The sequence below is a fragment of the Paroedura picta genome, chromosome 3 (assembly GCF_049243985.1).
Source record: "Paroedura picta isolate Pp20150507F chromosome 3, Ppicta_v3.0, whole genome shotgun sequence".
Taxonomy (NCBI): Eukaryota; Metazoa; Chordata; class Lepidosauria; order Squamata; family Gekkonidae; genus Paroedura; species Paroedura picta.
This window is the reverse complement of record NC_135371.1, coordinates 6,048,140-6,060,803: the sequence shown is the minus strand read 5'-3', so window position 1 is coordinate 6,060,803 and position 12,664 is coordinate 6,048,140. Positions and strand designations below refer to the sequence as shown.

The following is a 12,664-nucleotide window of genomic DNA, read 5'->3' as shown; positions in this document are numbered from 1 at the left end:
ACCTATCTACCCCTTCCAGTGGTCCTACAGCCTGTCAAGGCTGAGTATTTGACTGTCCCTACATAGGCAGGTATCTCCCCTCATGCCAGAGGCCGTCCACTAGAGCAGTGGTCTGCAACCTGTCGCGGACCGCTGCTGAGGGGTGGGGGGAGAGGGCGACCCAGGGCCCGTGCAAACAATACAAGCAGATTCAGCTCTGACTCCAGTCTCAGTACCGAGACGGCTCCTGTGCTGGAGGAACGCTTCAATGTGAAGTCTCCCCCCCAACTGTGAGCACTTTGGTGAGGAGAGAGCCCTGCCTTGGGATGAAATCTTTCCGCACGTTAGGAACATTCTTATGGTTTCTCCCCTGTGGGAATTCTCTTATGGTGATTAAGGCCGGATTGATGAGAAAAGCTGATGGAACTCTCTCAATAATCAAAACGGCTCTCCCCAGGGTGAATGAGTAGAAGCAGCCCCCCTGCCAGCTCCGGCCCACCTGGAGGCTGGCAGCCCTGAGCCTCCCTGAGTGGAAGGTTTTCCCTTCCTCTGAAGCTCCGAGGGGGTTAAAGGGGCAGGGTGACCACAGAAGGAAACACCAGGTGGGAATTGGGGAAAGGAGGCCAGCTGCTTCTGTGCTGGGGGTGGGGAAAGCTCTGTTCAGAGCCTGGGGAGGTTTACTCACAAGTAAGGGAGTGGGGAGTCAAATAGGATTTGCCATCTCAGGAGGAAGACTTCTGCCTTCTTTAGGGGTAGGGCCTTCAGCTGCTTTAAATGCCGTTGAAATGTGGTTCAAATTATCCCTGTTTTAATTCGTTTGCACCCTTGCTAGAGGACAGTCTGCCTGAAGTTCATCCGGCCAGTCTCTCCTTGTTTTAATCACCTCACTAGCACCTCTTTGTACAGTCAGGGAGGTTCAGGGATACCTACCTCCTGGTGGGACCTGGCTGCCAGAGGGCTGGCAGGGTGCCATTTCTGGGCCTCCTGGATCCCCCCCCCCATAGAAGCACGCAGAGACTCCCAGGAGGCAGCTCCCTCCCCCCCCATTCACCCCAACTTGAAAGAGACCAGGTTAACTCCCTGGCAGGGGGCGCATTTTGAGGCCGGCTCCTCTTCCACCTAGCAAACTTCTGAAACTCACAGGAAGTTGTAGGTGGAGATCTGAAATCTTATTAGCCTTTCCTGGCTGAGGGCCCCTTCCTGTTTGGGACTAAACTACCAGGGCAGGCCATTCATCCATTTCTTCCTCCAATTGGGGGAATAATTCAGGGAGGTGGGAATCAGGCAGTGGATGAGTTGTCTTTTTGCAGATTATAATGTTTATTAATTATAGTGATGCCTGGTAATAGCCAGCCAAGTGATTTGTAATGATGGTTGATTGGGATCAGGATCGTATGTGAGGTGGGTGGGATAGAATCTTTGTCCGGGGCAGTGGTGCTCAAACCTTGGGGTCGCCGGGCCACTTTCCGCAGTGTCGCCATGTTGGTTGCCGCTACGGTGGCAGTGGCATCGGCAGAAGCATGGCACTGGCTGCCTCCTCGCTGGTCCAGGGGGTCCGTTGGTGGGATTCAGCAGCCTGTTTCTCGGTTGCTCCCCTAAGCCCGGCCTATGAGTTAACCAGGCCTGCTCCCGAGTCTAAGGGCCAGACTAGTTAAGGCCTCTATTGGGACATCACTCATGAGGAGGGCCTAATCCTCAGACACCCCCCCCCAGGTGACGTTCCTTCTTTAGTGGGGCAGTCTCAGTTAGAAAGCAAGAAGATTTGTTAGTCCACCCTTCCTAAAAGGTAGGCTGCCATCACCTCTGAACGGTTCCCAAGCCGCCCAAAATCCAGAGGCAGTTTTCGGGTCTATCTGAGAGTTAGACAAGGAGTCTCAGCCCTATCCAGAGCAGAGTCCTCAGCAAACCACAAAGGTCATGTGATGAAGAAGATTCCGGGGGGGGGGGTCCCTTTTTGGAACGTTCAAGAAACAGACCTGTATTTACATATTTTTTTTCATTTGTATTAAAAGGGCAAAGAAAACAAGTTTAATCCTAGCAGCGAATGAAAATTAGAAAGGTATTTAATATTTCTGTCTAGTACTTGTACTCACAAGCCAAGATTACACAGTGGCATTGCAAGCAGGGTGTCAAATGGCCAGGCCGGCAAAATCCAAAGGGAACAGTCCCAGCAAAACGTGAGGTCAAGATGAAAAGGGAAGAAAAAGCATCACACAAAATGGAGTTCTTTATTGGAAAGTCCCATGTGGGGCTTAATAAGTCAAATCAATCAAATTAATATGCCAATGAATACTAAGTCCAATGATACGCTGGGCATCAGAGTGGGAACAAGAACAATGACCAATTGGGCTGGGCCGAAGAAGACCCATTCGAGAAACAGGGTCAACGTCTCAAAACAGTAACTGGCAACAGCTGGGAAAGGGACTGCTTATCTTCAGATGTCCCAACTAGGCCCAGCTACTGAGCTTGAAGGACAGGGGCACAAAAGGCTTCAGGCTTCAAGGACTATGTCGTCTACAGCTACCCGGAAGCTGGGAGTTTTGCAGAGAGATTAGTTTGAGGCCTGCTTGCTGTTTCTGGCATGGCCCTAAGTTGTAAAGCAACCAAATTAAGCAAGTTATCCCCTGTTCCACTATAGCCTTCCTCGACACGGGAAGGGAGAGGCCTGTCAAAGAGCTGTCCCTTCAGCCTGCATGGGGGGAACCCTGCGGGAGGCCAGGGGTGAAGCAGTGCAGAAGGAACTCAGTGCAGACTCTCTCTTGCAATTCCAAGAAGATGGGAAAGGCAGATGCTCAGGCGTGTAACGCTGTGTTAGAATTTGGAAAATCAAGTTACAGCTGGTTTGTAACCAGCTGCTACTCGATTGGTCATTGCCTCATCTGTTCTATTCTGCCTTGTGCTTCCACAGATTGGTCCGATCCATTAGCTAAGCAGCAGAATTTGCGCTTAGCCAATGCATGGCCCCTTCTAGTTGGTAGATGTCAGACATCCGTTATCAGCAGAAACATGGGGGGAGTGTGTTGACTGGGAGAATCTTTCCTGGGAGGATAATTCTTACTCTTTCACAGTATAAATGAAAACTTCATGAATCTAAGGAGCCGAAGTGAACATCCAGTTAGGATTTAGAAAGGATCTGCCATTAAGACAAGATTCACTGACCCTCTGGTACATTAGGCGTGTTCTCTGAAAAACGTTGACAGTCTGCTGTCTTCCTAGTTAACGCTGTCATTTATAGGGCTTCTCTCCTGTGTGAATCTTTTGATGTTTAGTCATGGCATCACTGCAAGAAAAGTTCTTTCCACACTCCAAGCATTTATAGGGCTTCTCTCCTGTGTGAACCTGCTGATGGCTTAGGAGTTTGCTACTCTGAGAGAAGTGCTTTTCACACTCCAAGCATTTGTAGGGCTTCTCTCCTGTGTGAATCCGCTGATGGCGAGTGAGGTTGCTACTCTGAGAGAAGCTCTTCCCACACTCCAAGCATTTGTAGGGCTTCTCTCCTGTGTGAATCCGCTGATGGCTAGTCAGGTCGCTACTCTGAGTGAACTTCTTTCCGCACTCCAAGCATTTATACGGCTTCTCTCTTGTGTGAATCCTTTGATGTTGAGTCATAGCCTCACTGCAAGAAAAGTTTTTTCCACACTCCAAGCAATCATAGGGCTTTACTCTTGTGTGAATCCGTTGATGGCTTGTGAGGGTGCTGCTCTGAGAGAAATTCTTGCCACACTCCAAGCATTTGTAGGGCTTCTCTCCTGTATGAATCCGCTGATGGCTAGTCAGGTCACTACTTTGAGAGAAGTTCCTTCCACACTCCAAGCATTTAAAAGGCTTCTCTCCTGTGTGAATCTTCTGATGTCTAGTCATGGTGCCCCGTTGAGAGAAGTTCTTTCCACACTCCAAACATTTATATGGCTTCTTCCCTGTGTGAATCCACTGATGGTTAGTGAGGTCGCTACTGTGAGAGAAGTTCTTTCCACACTCCAAGCATTTATGGGGCTTCTCTCCTGTGTGAATCCACTGATGGACAGTGAGGTGGCTACTCTTAGAGAAGTTCTTTCCACACTCCAAGCATTTATAGGGCTTCTCTCCTCTGTGAATCCACTGATGTTTAGCCATGTCTCCACTGCAAGAAAAGTTCTTTCCACATTCCAAGCATTTATAGGGATTCTCCCCTGTGTTAATGCTATGATGCAAAGTAAGATCTTTCTTCTGGCGAAAGCTCTTCCCACACTCCAGGCAACTGTATGTTTTCTTGCCTGTTTGGATCTTTTTGTCTTCTGTAACAGAAGATCTGCAGCTGAACCGTACTTCTTTTATGGAGAACTTATTCCTTACCTTTTCTTTTTGTGCTCTGCCTTGGGCAGGGATCTCAGATATGTTTCTTTCCTGAATGGTGACCAATTTCTTCATTCTCTTCCATCTCCCTTCTCTTTTTCTCTTCAGCTGTCTCAGAGGTCCATCTTGATCCCAAGGTTCCTCCTCTAGATCCTTATCTCCTTCTGAAGACACCTCTCCTACTTGCCCCTGCCTCTCCGTGTCTGTTGCATCTCCTGCTGGAAAGGACAGAGAGAAATTCAATAAGAGCGCTGGGATAGAAAGGCCACTTAGCACAGCCTGTTATTACCAAATGGTACTTTCCCAAATAAGAACCAGGACAGAATCTGTCTTGACTGCAAGCCAAAGATAAAGACAAGCAGACCAAAGAGGAACTGCTTCTTTGCAATCCAAAGGCAGTGTAAAAAAATAGGTTATGTGTACATAAATTATTGTATACATTTTTGTACACACAACTTATTTTTTGCTGTTACCTTTTTTTGTGTGCTCTTGTTATTTTAGAGATCCAAAGGCACTGGAAAGGCCTCTTGCTCGAAGAATTTGGTAGCCTCATAAATATCGAGTCGAAATGCTCCCAAGTCATTTTATATTTTGTCCCCTCAGGACAGTAAATGAGAAGTCTGCCTTTTTGCCTTTTTTGGAACAGTTCCATGTCACTTCTCCAGGAAACCTCCACAAGATGGGTGACAAAATAAGATATATCTAAAGGATAAAAAATCCTAAAACACAGCACTCAATGATTCAGGTCGGGCATCTAACAACTAAACATGGAAATGGATTTGAAATGTTCATCTGGGGAACAATAACAGATAACACCATCATTCTAGCTATAACAACCTTAACGAAGTGTCTAGCAGAAGAGAAAACGTTGGGCCTGGCACCAAAAAGAAAGGGGGGGGGAATCATCAGGCAAGCCTCAAGGGGTCTCTGAACATCACCCACCCACCCTCTACAAAGAGGGCAGAGCTTAGCTGGAAGGTCAGGCAGGAGGAGAGGACATGGTCTTTTCAAGATGCAAGCCATTCAGGGCATTTAAGGTGGGAATCTCCCATTTGAACTCTGCCTAGCACTGAACTTTAAGCACCAGGGTGATGTCATTCCTGTATCCCAAAACTGAAAGCAGCCTGGATACACATTTAGATACAGTGGAATTTTGCTGCAATGCCCAAGGCCTGTGCATGAGGGAAAATATGTCTTGAGGCCCTCAAAGTGCTCAACTCCCCAGCCTCAGAAGCCTGACAGACAAAAACACAACCTTATCCAGGTACACAACAGAGATCTTTCCCTCTTTGTTTCCCTGAAAGAGCCCCCAAAATGTTTCTCCCCCTCATCTCCTTTGTGATGGATTCCTTTTTAAACAGACACATGGAAACTAGAAGTGTTGTTTCAAAATTAACCACGAAGTCACTAAACTCTGCTGTGGACCATTACAAATAGAGCCTGCGTTTTGCAGAAACTGCAAGGCCTTCTTTTGTTCAACCACCTCTACCACCTACAACCTCAGGGTCTGTGCAACCTCATGCCACAGGAGGAAAACCCAAAGCAGGAGAGACCTGTCCCAGGTGAAATAAAACAGGCGGAGAGGACACGCAGTAATGAGTTTAAACTACAAGTACAACGATATAGGCTAGATATCAGGAAAAAAATTTTCACAGTCAGAGTAGTTCAGCAGTGGAATAGGCTGCCTAAGGAGGTGGTGAGCTCCCCCTCACTGGCAGTCTTCAAGCAAAGGTTGGATACACACTTTTCTTGGATGCTTTAGGATGCTTAGGGCTAATCCTGCGTTGAGCAGGGGGTTGGACTAGATGGCCTGTATGGCGCCTTCCAACTCTTCTATGATTCTATGATAAATCATCCAAGCCTGTGTAGGGGAACGGGTGACCTGTAAACTGAATTATACATAGGTTGGAAGAAAATACAATTCAGCATTACTAGGAAGAAACTCCAGGCATGTAGTTTATTCAGGAAAATGAGGTAAATATTACCCACTGGGAGGGGTTGAAGCATATTAGGACTTTGACAGCACCAGTGTAAGGGAAACCTTCTCTCGGCCAGGTTCACAACAGACAAACCAAGCCCTCTCCTGATAACTCAGTTCCCTGCTGGACCTGGGAAACCCTCCAGGCCATGCAGTCCTTGGAAATCGCACTCAGATTCCTACTCCCCAATTGGGCTGAGCCCGGGAAAGCGTCCATAAGGGCCCGCTGTTAAGGCCTCAGTACAATCTGTTCCCCCCTCAGAGAAACTTCACCAAGGGTCTCAGATCTCCTGAGGTTTCTAATTCGCATGCCTGATCAAGCTATAATGTCCCTCCACTCTCCCCTTCCAACTAGCCATTCTCAACCCTCCAAAAATGACAGACTCAACCCCTGCCCCCCTCCCCCCCCAGCTCTTCCCAGTTGCCCTGGATTCCCCTCCCGCTGTCTGGCTCAGGGTGCTGCCCACAGTGGGGTTGCTAGGGAATAAGTCCTTCCACTCAGCTGAGTGGCCTCCTCCCTTTGCCTCTCGCTGGAGCCAGGTGGGGGTGGGGGGGCTCTGAAACTAGGAGAGAGGTAGAACTTTTCAGCGTCAGATAGTAAATATCTGTACTCCTCCGCTCCCTTTTCAGTTCATCTGTCCCATTAATAGGACTGCCAGCCCCAGCTTGGGAGATTTCCCCCCTCCTATGGAGTGTTGGAATTCTTGCTTTGCATCCTTGCAGGCACACTCTGAAGTGATGCATGATGGGAGTATTCCGTTTGACAGTTGGATTTTGACAGTTGGTGGTTTGTGAGAGAGCAACTGAGTCTCTCTCTGTGTTAATGTTCAGGTTTATCTGTCAAGAAAATGTCAAGCAATCGCCATGCCCGTGTTGTGAATGTCAAATGAAACAATATTATAACCAGACTGTCAACTTTATGTGAACAAGGAAAGAAAAAGGAAGTGTCTATCTGAAGACCAGATTTTACCTCAGAGAAAAAGTTACTGTTCAATATTGCGTTTGACCGTTCTCTGGTATGCGAGCAAACATATTCAGCTTTACAACAGAAAAGGATGCACCTTGGTATTTCAAATAAGAATAAAATAACAAAGAACCTGCTGGTATCACCTGGCAGTTTTTATATACAATTTTCTCACTCTGCTGAACAGTCTCTGACTGGGAGATTAGTGTAAGTTGGCCAGCTTCCACAAAAAGATTTCATCATATTTTTATTTTTCCTCAGCTAAGATACTGATAGAAATCAAAATCCCAGTATCAACTATTTTTACCATCAAATCCCAATATGGAGTCCACCAATAAAGGGAACAACTAAACAGGAGAGTATCCTTGGGTTGGAATGAGGGAAGCTGCTGCCATTTTAGTGCCTGCCAACTGGCTGGATCCACACACACCCCTTAACACACAACCCCTCCCAAGCTTTAAAACTCTCCCATCAGGCGCTGCAATGTTGTCATTGTCCCTGGTCCAACTGGGGTCCAACTGGGCTCACATCTGTTTCGACCCTGAAGCTGCCCTTTCCCACAAGGGGAACTGATCTTTGTCGTCTAGAGAAGATCTGGAACGCCAGGAGAACTTGAAGACCTGCCTGGAAGTTGGAACCAGGATCTATCCAGGGGTAGTCAACCTGTGGTCCTCCAGATGTCCATGGACTACAATTCCCATGAGCCCCTGCCAGCGAATGCTGGCAGGGGCTCATGGGAATTGTAGTCCATGGACATCTGGAGGAACACAGGTTGACTACCCCTGTATTAACCAACTTTGCGTCTCCTGAGGTTGGAAAAGATCTCTGGGGCCAAGGCAAAATTGGTCAGATCAGCTGGGTCTGTGAAGCACGGGGTTCTGTAATTCTGGGGACGCTGTCACCTGCCTGGATTTGTCACAGACATTCCTTCCACCCTCCTCTTCCGTATTCACGCAAAGAGGGCCAACATCCTTACCCAGAGAGGCCACCATCTTGTAATTCTCCCGCATGACTTCCCAGTAGAGAGCTCTTTGGGCCAGATCCAGCAGAGCCCATTCCTCCCGCGTGAAGAACACGGCCACCTCCTCGAAGGACACGGGCGGCCCCAAAGGAGAATGTCGCCCATTCATCTTCTCTGACGGTCCCTGAGTGAGGATTCACACAAGAAAAGTAGAATCCCACAGGCGACACATGTGAAAGAAAAATACGGAACACATCAAACGTACGGCGATAAACTCTGGAGAATACCTCAAGATTCAGGTGTAATAACTCTGTATTAAGGGCTATGACACCACTCAATGAATCACACAGTGAGTTAGAAAAATTATACAATCATAGAGTTGGAAGGAGCCATACAAGTCATCTGGTCCCAACCCCTGCTCGATGCAGGATCAGCCTCAAGCATCCAGGAGAATTATCTGTCCAGCCGCTGCTTAAAGACTGCCAGTGAGGGGGAGCTCACCACCTCCTGAGGCAGCCAAGATCACCGTTAAAGTACCCTGACAGTGAACATTTCCCCCCTGAAATCTAGCTTTTACCGTGCTACACACAGTTTATCCCATTACTAAGACTCCTTCTCCTGTGCTTCCAACAGGAATTGCTCCCTGCCCTCCTCCAAGGGACCACCTTTCAAATACTTAACTGCTTAGGAGGGACTCTGATCTGTACTTTCACGTACAGCTTACTAAAGGGAGGATCCTACTAGGGAATTTTGCACCATTTAATCTGTCCTGCTAATACTAAACATTCTTTGAATTTTGCTTTTAGACTTTTGGTGACTTCTACAGTCATTTATCCTATAGCCCTGCCTCCTGAACGTCCCATCCCTGGACTACACTGACCCACTTCCCACAACTGGCTTTTAGGTCCAAGGGAGAAAGGCAAACTAGAAATAATGTGGAGAAATAAGATACAATAAAGAACTGTAATCTTGGAATATCCGAGAGATGCTACCTTATTTATTTATTTTATTTATTTATCATACTTCTATACCGCCCTCCCTGGAGACATGCGAGCCTCTGTGGGAACTCCGCCCCTTCCCTGGCAAAGGATTTAGGGGACTGTAGTTCTGCCCATCCAAAACTAAGGGACTAATCGCAGGGGTAGTCAACCTGTGGTCCTCCAGATGTTCATGGACTACAATTCCCATGAGCAAATGCTGGCAGGGTCTCATGGGAATTGTAGTCCATGAACATCTGGAGGACCACAGGTTGACTACCCCTGGACTAATGAACCCTTGGGGACAGCCCTCCATGGAAGAGAAGTGCTGCCAACTAGATTTCCCCTTGGTTCAATTTGCTTCAAAGTTGCATCAAATTCAAAGGGAGCAGACAGGGACTGTCCCCCTATCGATAATAATATTTTCAAAAGGAAGGACAAACAGATATAAGTGGAGAATCTTGACCAAAGGATCTGCAATGCCATCCAAAAAAAGCCCTCAGTCGGAGAAGCCACGCAGCTGGAAGGTCGGGCGGTCTCCCAGGCTGGCCGCCGCCTCCCCGCACAGCGGGTTTGAGCTGTAGATAAGGAACAGCTCAAGGAAAAGGATTCCCAGCTAGGCATCCTGAGGAGCTAGGTGTCTGCGTGCAAGGGCCGTCTTGGACTGGAGCACCCAAGCCCGCCACAGGCGGGGGAGGGGGCGGCAGCGGCAGTGGGGAAAAGGGCTAATCTGGGTCCCTGATTCCCAGGGCGCAATTCCAACCCTTTTGGGAAGCCCGGCGTCTTTTTCCTCCCCGATCGCGGGGAAAGGGAGCCGCCCGGGGCGCAGAGAGATCTTCCTTCCCCCCCCCCAGCCCTCCTTTTTTGATGCCTCCCCCGGGTGCTCAGCCTTGCCCCCCAGAGCCCCCCACTCCCCCCAAAGCAGCCCTTTCGCCCCCGGCAATGGGTCTCCTCCGCCCCCCTCCCTCCCCTTTGGAGCACCAGGAGCGCACCTTGTTTTCTGCAGCGCCTGAGAAGCCCCCCTCCTCCTCCTCCAGAAGCAAAGAGGGGAGACCCCAGCCCAGCCCTCGACCCCCCCCCCCCCTTGGTCCGGGAGACCGAGGAAGGAGGACAAAGACATGCGAGCCTCTGTGGGAACTCCGCCCCTTCCCTGGCAAAGGATTTTGGGGACTGTAGTTCTGCCCATCCAAAACGGAGGGACTAATCGCAGGGGTAGTCAACCTGTGGTCCTCCAGATGTTCATGGACGACAATTCCCATGAGCCCCTGCCAGCAAACACAGGCAGGGACTCATGGGAATTGTAGTCCATGGACATCTGGAAGACCACAGGTCGACTACCCCTAGATTAATGAACCCAAGGGACCCCTCCTCCCCAATAATCCCCTGGCTCTTTTCGGGTTCCTCCTTCTCTTCATCCAGGGATTCCCACCCAAAGTTCACCTGTCCCTTCCCATCAGGAACACACCCGGAGAGCCAGAGGGGAGGGGGGGGGCTGGATTTTTTTTTTTTTTTTAAGGAAACTGGGCAGCGTTAGGTGACCAGATTGTCCCACTTTTGGAGGGACATCTGGGGGCACCTGGCAAATTGTACTTATGTTCTAATTAAAAAATATATATTACAATACTATTTTTGCTTTCTATTAAACTTTTTGTTGCTCCATATAGACCAATTTTTTTATCTAGACCTCCCCAGTCCCACTTAACAAATGTTAAAATCTGGTAGCGACACGCCCTGTCCTTGTCTGAAAAATAGCAGAGCCCCACTGGATCAAACCAAAGGGTTCTCTCATCCCACCGGGGCCAGCCTCTCAGGAATGGAAAGGCATGGGGGCAACATTAACCCCACAGAGTTGCCCCTGGCAACAGGGAGTGGACTGCCTCTGAACAGGGAGGTTCTATTTATCAATCATAACTAGCAGCCACTGATGGACCTCAGTACCTCCAATACTCTGCCCCATTCTCTTCCACAGCTGTATTAAGTAGAAGCAGTCACCTCTCCAAGTTGGTAGTTCAGTAGCCATAAATTGCCCGCACAATATGGGATTTAGGCCTTTCGGTATGTCTGTGCTAAGCCTGCTTCCAGCCAAGGTGGTGAACAGTCACCAAAGTTCTGTCTCTCTCCTTACTGTAAGGAAAACACCCTCTACCCAGGAATCTCCTGACCTCAGGTGGTCAAAAGCCAAACAGAAGTCCAATGATCTATGTTACCCTGGGGAGCGTGAAATCCCCCTGGGTTCCAGTACTTTTCAACATTTTTATCAATGATGTGGATGAGAGGGTAGAGGACTCCTCAATACATTTGCAGATGACACCAAATTGGGAGGAATAGCGAACACCCCAGAAGATATAGAGTTCAGCGAGATTTGAAACACGTTAGAAAAGTGGGCCAATGAGATGCAATTAAATAAGAAGTGCAGAGTTCAACATCTGGGTCACACAAATTAGAAGCATGCATACTAGACGGGAGATATGCACTTTTGGGTAGCAGTGTGTGTGAATGTGATCTTGGGTACTTGTGGGCTGTAAGCCAAATGTGAGCAGGCAGTGTGATGCGGCAGTAAGGTTGGTTTTTATATCCTGCTTTTTTTCTACCAGGAGTCTCAAAGCGGCTTATAATCACTTTCCCTTTCCTCTCCCCACAACAGACACCCTGTGAGGGAGGTGAGGCTGAGAGAGCCCCGATATTCCTGCTCAGTCAGAACTGCTTTATCACAGCCATGAGGAGCCCAAGGTCACCCAGCCGGCTCCATGTGGAGGAGTGGGGAATCTAACCCGGCCCGCCAGATAAGAAATCACTGCTCTTAACCACTATGCTACACTGGCAAAAAGGCAAAAAGCAGTCTTGGGCTGTATCAACAGAGGCATCCCATATAAATCACAAGATGTCATAGTCCCGCTGTATACCCCATTGGTCAGACCCCACCTGAGTCCTGTGTGCAGTTCTGGAGGCCTCGCTTCCAAGAAGATGTGAACAAAATTGAGAGGTTTCAGAGGCGAGTGATGAGGCTGATCCGGGGCCTGGGGACCAAGCCCTGTGAGGAAAGGCTGAGGGACTTAGGAAGGTTTTTGGGGACAGGATGGCTCTCTTTACGTATTTGAAAGGTTGTCACTTGGAGGAGGGCAGGGAAAGTTTCCTCTTGGCAGCACAGGAGAGGCCCCGCAGTAATAGGTTTTAACTATGATATCAGGGGGGGCGGGAATGGGCTAGCCAGGCCTGGCAGGCTCCATATCTATGGCCCACACTGGTTCAGGCCTTCCTTGACATGGGGTTGGGAGACGGCTGTGAAAGAGCCGTCCCTTCAGTCTGCACGTGGAGAGCCTTGCGTGTGGCTGCGGGAGAAAAATCAGTGCCCACTCAGCGCACCGTCTCCCGTGCAATTTCCGGCAAGGAGGGAAGGGCAGATGCTCAGGGTGCGTAGTACTGTGCGTGGTAAGAGTTTGTGGCATCAACCTGCTTGCAACCAGGTGCCACTG

General features: G+C 49.0%; 1 protein-coding gene across 3 annotated transcripts in view; it reads right to left on the bottom strand.

Moving 5' to 3' along the window:
* Nucleotides 1-2,188: 2,188 nt before the first annotated feature.
* LOC143834042 (uncharacterized) overlaps nucleotides 2,189-12,664 on the bottom strand; it is a 120,057-nt gene continuing 109,581 nt past the window's right edge. Inside the window, exons 1-3 of one of the 3 annotated variants that reach the window (XM_077330575.1) lie at nucleotides 10,184-10,278; nucleotides 8,230-8,398; nucleotides 2,189-4,529 (exon numbers count right to left, since the gene is read on the bottom strand). In XM_077330575.1, coding sequence (XP_077186690.1) covers nucleotides 3,205-4,529; nucleotides 8,230-8,383 — 1,479 coding nt within the window. In that variant the 5' untranslated portion in view covers nucleotides 8,384-8,398; nucleotides 10,184-10,278 and the 3' untranslated portion in view covers nucleotides 2,189-3,204. Of the gene's footprint in view, nucleotides 4,530-8,229; nucleotides 8,399-10,183; nucleotides 10,279-12,664 lie in introns of those variants that run through there. The other 2 variants (XM_077330576.1, XM_077330574.1) reach the window with 2 other exon arrangements.